This window comes from Vombatus ursinus, unplaced genomic scaffold (assembly GCF_900497805.2).
Source record: "Vombatus ursinus unplaced genomic scaffold, bare-nosed wombat genome assembly UNPS02014807.1, whole genome shotgun sequence".
NCBI classification, from domain to species: domain Eukaryota; kingdom Metazoa; phylum Chordata; class Mammalia; order Diprotodontia; family Vombatidae; genus Vombatus; species Vombatus ursinus.
Window position 1 is genome coordinate 45,931,324 of NW_020954585.1, and position 7,995 is coordinate 45,939,318.

The 7,995-nt window shown below is 46.6% G+C and overlaps 1 protein-coding gene across 1 annotated transcript; it reads left to right on the forward strand.

Annotated features, from left to right (window-relative positions):
- Nucleotides 1–2,841: 2,841 nt before the first annotated feature.
- On the forward strand, nucleotides 2,842–7,771 carry ACTB (actin beta). The gene is made up of 6 exons (XM_027874840.1): nucleotides 2,842–2,960; nucleotides 5,122–5,250; nucleotides 5,811–6,050; nucleotides 6,554–6,992; nucleotides 7,123–7,304; nucleotides 7,567–7,771. Exons 2-6 carry the CDS (start codon nucleotides 5,128–5,130, stop codon nucleotides 7,708–7,710), a joined length of 1,128 nt encoding a protein of 375 aa, XP_027730641.1. The 5' UTR covers nucleotides 2,842–2,960; nucleotides 5,122–5,127; the 3' UTR covers nucleotides 7,711–7,771.
- The last annotated feature ends 224 nt before the right edge of the window (nucleotides 7,772–7,995 follow it).

The following is a 7,995-nucleotide window of genomic DNA, read 5'->3' on the forward strand; positions in this document are numbered from 1 at the left end:
ACTCTCAAGGAGATTACAATTTAAAGATCCTAGAGTGGTTTGCCATTTCCTTCTCCAGCTCATTTTACAGATGAGGAAACTGAGTCAAACAAGGTGAAGTGACTTGCCTAGGGTCACACAATCTAGTAAGTGTCTGAGGCCAGATTTGAACTTGGGTCTTTCTGACTACAGGGGGTGGGGTGGAGTGTGTGTGTGTGTGTACACCTATACATATATGTAGAGATGTATACATACATATATACACTTATATAGTGGTATGTGTAGGCACATGTTTACATACAAATGTATACACACAGAGATATACATATATATATATACATACATATACACACATATGTACAAACACACACAACGTTTCCATCCCCCACCCCTAGGCAGCATGGTCTACTGGTCCCTGGATTTAGAGTGAGGAAGATATGGGCTCCAATCTCATCTCAGACACTTAATACCTCTCTGTGCTTCAGTCTTCTCATCTATAAAAAGAGGGGCTTGACCTCGATGGGCTCTCAAGGTCCTTTCCAAGCTCTAAATCTATGATGCATTTGATTCTCTGAAAGAAGAGGGAGTTCTTTCGGGGGACAGTTGGTCTCCATGTCCCTAAGTCTCTCCTACAATATTTCCCCCCCAGTCTTCTCTCTGGCACATTGAGTTTCCCCAAGAAGTTTATTACCTTCCAGATGGCTTACTAAGCTGCATAGATATCGTGGGCGGATCAAACTGAGCTAGAATCCTTCCAGCTCTCTCCGTGGAATCAAACCCTCCACTGAGATCCCCGGAACACAGGCGGGCAGAGTTGGTCCCAGGTCAGAGGTTACTGACCCTGCAGAAGATTTAGGCTGTGATTTGGTCCCTGTCTGGGTCACCTCACTTTCTTTCCTTTTGAAAAAGAATTCCCTGGGGTTTGTGGACTCCGAGTCAGTCCAATTCCATTGCAAATGTTCCCAGCTCCAGCAGAGCTAATACTGAAGGGTGGTGGGAGGGATTAGTTTTATGCTTTTCTCTTAGAGTTAACCTGAGCACAATTTGGGGGAGGCCATGAAAATGCCCCTCTCCCACAGTCTTCTTTGGCTTTGGGATTTTGTGATTTCTGGACAGGCCATCCAGGGTCCAGAAAGGGGCCCAGTCTAACTTTGCAGGGTAGAAAGGGGAGAAAAAGAAAGAAAAATCAAGTCTTAGGGAGGCCAGCCTCTCTCCCAGTCACTCTGAAAGCCTGAAAGGGAAGAGGAAGAGGAAGGGGGAGGGGACAGGCCATGGCTAAGGCCCAGCTTCAGGTGTCTGTCGGTGTGTGGGTCCAGCCTTCCCCCACCCCCAGCCCAGTGAGAAATCCAAGCGCCTAATAACAGAGTCCAAGTTGAGAAAAAATAAAATGAATTAAGTTTGGGTCAGCCAAACCTGCCTCAGCTTTCCGGGAGATGGTAGCTGCTACTTCTTGTGTAAATGTTATTTACTGGGCCCCTAGAGGCAAGAGAACTTTGCCCTGTGTTTACCAAAATGCAGTTTTTACCTTGGAATAGCAGCTTAACACCCTTATAAGGCCAAACAACCTGCTCTTCTGTCTGCCCTGGATTCTGAACACTGAGCCTGCTTTCCTGACGTTACCTTTGTCTTCACCACTGTATCTCGTGGTCCATAAATGAATGGGGGATTGTGGATGTGTGGACACACACCCATACACACCACATACACAATTATAACCACTTTTTTGAAGCCAAATATTTTCTTTTAAAGAACTATGGCTCTATTTCTCAAGTCTTAAACCCGGTCCTTTGCACCTGGCAACTTTAGCCCCTCCTCAAACTCCACTTGGGCATATACATACCTTTACGTTAAATCCCCCGAAATTCACAGCTTGGCGCCCCCCACCCCCCATATAAAAAGAAAATCGACGTTATGTCCAATTATCCTAGGAGATAGGAAAACATGCACTTTTCGGGAGAATCAGAATTGAAGGGACAGCGTAGAGGGGTGGAAAAGTGAGTGAATGTAAGAGGCCGGCGGCAAAGATCAGTCTGATCTCCAAGCTCGCGAATGATAAGATTTTGGCACAGCGGAGAGAGAGAGCTTTTGGAAATCTCCAGGTTCCGCTCCCAGCACCGGGTCCGGCTTGGGAAACCAGAACAACAGCATATGCAAACAGCAATGTTCAGGGTGTGATTACAAACCGACCTCGGGCAGAAGAATTCCAAGTTGGGAGAATGACTCATAGGCACTATTGTTGGTGGGAGCTGGAGAGGGGAGTCCTCTTTGGGATTTTTGCATTTCCTGGCACCGGCTGGGGTGGGTCTGAGCCTTTCACCATCACATTAAAGGCATCTCTATAGAAAACTCTCAGGGTTCATCCTAGGGTGCACAAATTAAATAAAAAAAGAAAGCATGTCTACATCTCCCCTCCCCTGCCCAGAACAAGGGCCCAACAATAGCCTGATGAGGTGAAGGGGGTTTGAATTTAATATCAGGTCATTTTTCTTTCTACCTCCAAACAAGGCTGGAAAAAAGCACAAACACACACACAGACATGCTCTAAAACAAGCTTTCCTTCCATCCATGTTTTGTTATGAATCAGCCCTGCATTGCTATGGCACTGATATTCAGAGCTTCAGACCAAGCAATAAAGGGTTGCAGCCAGAGGAGCGCCCATAGAGAGCAAAAGCTGAAAAAACTCTCCCTCCCTCTTTCTCTCCTTTTTTTTTTTTTTGCAAAAGGAGGAGAGAAGAAAAAAAATGCTGCAATGTGCAAAGAGGATCGTGAGTGAGCGACCCCGGGCCAATCAGAGCGCGCCGTTCCGAAAGTTACCTTTTATGGCTCGAGCGGTGGAGCTCGCGCGCCCCATAAAACCCGGAGCGCGAGCGCGCTGGAGTAGCTGTGAGCTCTTCCACCCAGCGTGCACTTGCCTAACCCCTGCCTCCAGGTGCGGTACCACCTCCTCTCTCTCTTAAGGGTTTAAACTTGCCACTTCAAAGGTAAGAGCCTGCGAGAACCTTCTCTCATCCTTTCCTCGCCCTTAATTTCTTTTGGACACGCGTTTCTTTTTACCTTTCGTTTCCAAAACCTTTCAAAGGTGGAATGGAGTGGCAGGCATTTATTTCCGCCTGTAAGATTTTTCTAGGGAAATGCATTTTCTTGGTAGGGAGTGGGGGGGGGAGAAACTTGCAAAAACTAGCAGGATTCTTTGGGCCTCGAAACCCCGTGGTGGCTATTCTTAGTCCTTTATTCTCATTCAGGCAATCACTTCGTTGCTCAGCCATCGCCCCTCGGTCATGGGCATAGGTGTGTGGGTGTGCATTTGGGCAGATGGCTCCAGCGTTTGGGGAAGTTGGGTTTGGGTGGTGAAGAGCTTTTCTTGGCGGGCCTTGCATAGTAAATGCCGCCTGCTTTCGTAATCGGGTTGTTCTGCCTTCAGCTGGGTAAGAGGATTTGAGCTGAGCGTTTGCAATCATGGGGTCTGGCGGGCCCAGGATGATTATTCCTCAATAATGGGGAAGGCTTTATCCGGTTGGCGTAGATTGACTAAGGTTGGGGCTTGAACCCCATCCAACCGGCTGAGCGAGGGCGCCTCTAGGCGGGGGTGGGTTGGAAGAAGTTGTAAAGGGCGGGGGCGGCGGGAAAAAAGGAACCCAGGCATGGGGGGGGTGGGGGAGAGCGTTAACTGCCTCGGCTGCGGGAGTGAGCTCTCCAGGGTGTGACCTGAGCTTTGGGCTTCCGCCTCCTTTATTGTAGTAGCCCATGCTTTGCAGGAGGCATGGAAGGCGGTGGGCATCGTGCCTTATGGGGGGGAAGAGGAGGTTCCGGTTCCTCCCTCCACTTTTCATTCAAAGGCGGGGGAATGAATTAAGGGTCTTTGTCTCAGTCTGGGCCCTGTAGTGGCCGGGCCCGGGAAGGGCGTGGGGTGGATTAACAGGTTATGGGGCGGAAGCTACAAAGTGTAGGGGGTGGGGACAGCCCTGGTAGCGCCTGGCTCCATGGGAGTGGGAGTGCCTAATGTCCACTAAGGGAGGAGTGGGGGAGGAAGTGGGGTACCTAGGGTGTTTTGCAGCCGACTCACCATGCTAGTGCGGGTTTGCAGAGAAGAAAAAATCGTTACTTTTTGCAAACCAAGCACCAAGGCTGCTGCTGTGATTATTGCATCCATTCCCTAAAAGGGAATTTTGGGGGGGGGGGAGTGTCATTTTAAACAGTATCTTGATTTTTAAGTTTACCTGATGCTGTGAGGCATCTTTTTTCCTAAACAACCTTTAATGCATTAAGGGGTGAGGGGGAAAAAGGTGTTTACAAAACAACGGCCTAGTGATTGGAGAGACTTGGCTTAAGCAAGCCTTAATTGGCTTTGAATGAGTCCCCACTTTTCCTGAGGCTTGATTTCCCAGATCTGGGTGGGGACCTACCCAGGATGAGTTCCTTCTCTAAATCTCAGGGGGATGGGGGTATGTGAGCAACTTCCCCTTTTGAACTTGTGCTCGAGCCAAGCGCCAGGAGCGCACAGGTCTCCAGGAGCCGCTTGCATAAGCGTGGATCCAGACCCATCCCTGCTGCTAACGTCTGGCAGGGGTGGGTGGGGTAGGGAGTGGAGACTGATCTGGGTGTGGCCACACACCATGCCTCATTTTGAAAAAGGCCAGGGGGAGGAGGGAGCAAGGGGGAGTGGCTTCTTTTTAATCAAGTCTCCCTTTAAAAGAAGGGTGGGGGGGAGGAGAAACCTGGCTTCCTGCCGCACCACTGACTTCTGCAAAGCTGCCTCTCTTACCATTGCCTTTTATGGTAATAATGAGAGGCGAGAGAGCTGGGACTTCCTTTGTCCCAAATCTCCAAGGCAAAAAATGCAAGCGGCCACTCCCCCTAGCGGCCAAAGGGGAGTGGTGCATTCAATTATTGACAGGAAGCTGAGAAGGAAACGGGGTGGGGAGTGGTCCCTCCAGTTTGCTTGGTCATCACCATATGCCTCACCCTTAGCATCTCTAAGGATGGGATGAAGGAGCCTGCACTAAGCCTGGTGGTACCTTAGCTTCTTGGCTGCTACCCTGTAAATGTGGTGTGCCATTTTTTTTTTTCCATTTTAAAAAGACCAAACAGTATTTGAACTTGGATTAAAATCGTAAAACCCATCTCCTTCTCTTTTCTCAACAGTTCGCCATGGATGATGATATTGCTGCTCTCGTTGTAGACAATGGCTCTGGAATGTGCAAAGCTGGCTTTGCAGGAGACGATGCCCCTAGGGCTGTCTTCCCTTCCATTGTTGGGCGCCCCAGACATCAGGTATACATAATGTGGTATTTTGGAAGAGATTTGCCAACCATCTTAAACCAGCTTGCTGGCTGATTGGAATGATAGTGGTGAATATTGGAAGGGGGTGACTAATAGCAAATAGTACTGGAGGGATTTTCTTTCCAAGGAACCTAGAATATTTGTGAAAAAGGACTGTGATAACATTAAATAAAATGCTTAGGCATAGTATAGAAATCGACAGATCAGGTGGCATTAACCTGAGCCCAATTTGAAAACTTAAATGTGACTATAAAACTGAGAACTTTGAGAATTAACCTGGAATAAGGCTTTTTTTTTTTTTTTTTTTTTTTTTATAAGCACTTTTTATCTTAAAAAACTGCAACTCTTTTAAGAGCGTCCGTCCTCAGTGGCTGTATGGATTTGGGCAAATCATTTTTAACTTGAGATTTTTAGTTCTAATTTTATCTGTAAAATGAGAGGTGTGAACTGACATAAGTTCCAGCTCAAAAAATCTAGAACCCGCAAATCCAAATTATGAAGGTTTGTTTCTGGTAGGGTAAAACTGACCGTTTTCATTCCTTCCTCTGCAGGGTGTGATGGTGGGTATGGGCCAGAAAGACAGCTATGTGGGGGATGAGGCCCAGAGCAAGAGAGGTATTCTGACCCTGAAGTACCCCATTGAACATGGTATTGTCACCAACTGGGATGACATGGAGAAGATCTGGCATCATACTTTCTACAATGAGCTCCGTGTGGCCCCTGAAGAGCACCCTGTGCTGCTTACAGAAGCCCCCCTGAACCCCAAAGCCAACAGAGAAAAGATGACTCAGGTCTGTGGACTTCTTAGGGTACCAAAGTTTTGAGCGCTGCAGCTTCATCCATTTATTATTCTTTTATACCCTGCTTCACTTTTCTTTTCTCTTCCCTTTTTTTTTCTTTGCCATTATCTATAGGGTTTTCCTTCTCTGACCTGAGTCTTCTCTTTGGATTATCTACAGGTTCTGTTTGCTTTTTCTGATCTGGCTTTTTTTTTTAAATTTTCACTAGCAATTTGAATTGTTTGTCTAAGTACTAACAGTTCACTTGTCTTGGGTGACTTCTAAAAATCTAAACTTCCAACTATCTTGTCATACGCTGGTATATCTATGTAAGATAACAATGTGTGGGTCTTAGACCAACAGTTTAAAAGTTTTAAAATGTTTTTTTTTTTTGACTGCAGGCTATTTAAAAACCTACAAATGTGTTAACACACCTGCATGATTTTCATAGCCTTGTTTTATAAATTAGGGAGAGATTAATCCACTCACTTGACTGCCTTATTCTCTATTTGCAGATTATGTTTGAGACCTTCAACACCCCAGCCATGTACGTTGCCATCCAGGCTGTGCTGTCCCTGTATGCCTCTGGTCGTACCACTGGTATTGTGATGGACTCCGGTGATGGCGTGACCCACACTGTGCCCATCTATGAAGGTTATGCCCTTCCCCATGCCATCCTCCGTCTGGATCTGGCTGGCCGTGATCTGACGGACTACCTCATGAAGATCCTGACCGAGAGAGGGTACAGTTTCACTACCACAGCTGAGAGGGAAATTGTGCGTGACATCAAGGAGAAGCTGTGTTATGTCGCCTTAGACTTTGAGCAGGAGATGGCCACTGCTGCGTCTAGCTCCTCTCTGGAAAAGAGCTATGAGCTTCCCGATGGTCAGGTCATCACCATTGGCAACGAGAGGTTCCGATGCCCAGAAGCTCTCTTCCAGCCATCTTTCTTAGGTAAGCGTTTTCCCTTTTTAAACAGCCGCCATCTACTTCAGGAATAATGGGTCACAGGAAGTAGTGTGTTTTTAGACTAGAAGTAATTTGCTTCTTCCCTCCCCCCTCCTCCTTTTCCTTCTCTACCTAGGTATGGAATCCTGTGGAATCCATGAAACTACCTTCAACTCAATCATGAAGTGTGATGTTGACATCCGTAAGGATTTGTATGCCAACACCGTATTGTCTGGTGGTACTACCATGTATCCCGGCATTGCTGACAGGATGCAGAAGGAGATTACAGCCCTAGCTCCCAGCACAATGAAAATCAAGGTGAGTTTGTGGGAAACTGCTCCAGGATAGTGCCTAGTATTTAATAAATGCTTTAATATCTATGTTTGAAGGATTATTTTGTTAGGTCACAAAATTTGGGGTTGCCAGACTCGTTCCTTGTTTGCCTCCCCCTACCATATTCCGGGCATTGTCCTTAGGGGGTTTTAATTGGCTTGTTCAGACTTGATACCTGTCATGGAGTGACTTGGTTGTAATGGGAGCTAACTTGGTGCCCCTCCCCCATTTTTTTTCCCCTCTGTAGATCATTGCCCCACCTGAGCGTAAATATTCTGTCTGGATTGGAGGCTCCATCCTGGCGTCTCTTTCCACCTTCCAGCAGATGTGGATCAGCAAGCAGGAGTATGACGAATCTGGGCCTTCCATTGTCCACCGCAAATGCTTCTAAATGGACTGTTTGTGTGTTGTTTTTTTTTTTTTCTTTTTTTTTTTTTTTGTAAAGGGGTGTGTCTTTTTTTTTTTTTTAAAAAAGCCATGTCATTCTCATCTCTTTTTTTTGGCGCTTGACTCAGGATTTAAAAACTGGAACGGTGAAGGTGATGAGCAGTCTGAGTATGTTGGAGGCAAACATCCCCAAAGTTCTACAGTGCGTCTTCAGGACTCTGATTGTACATTTGTTATTTTTTTTTTAAATAAGCATTCCAAATATTGTGTGATCCATTGTTACAGAGTT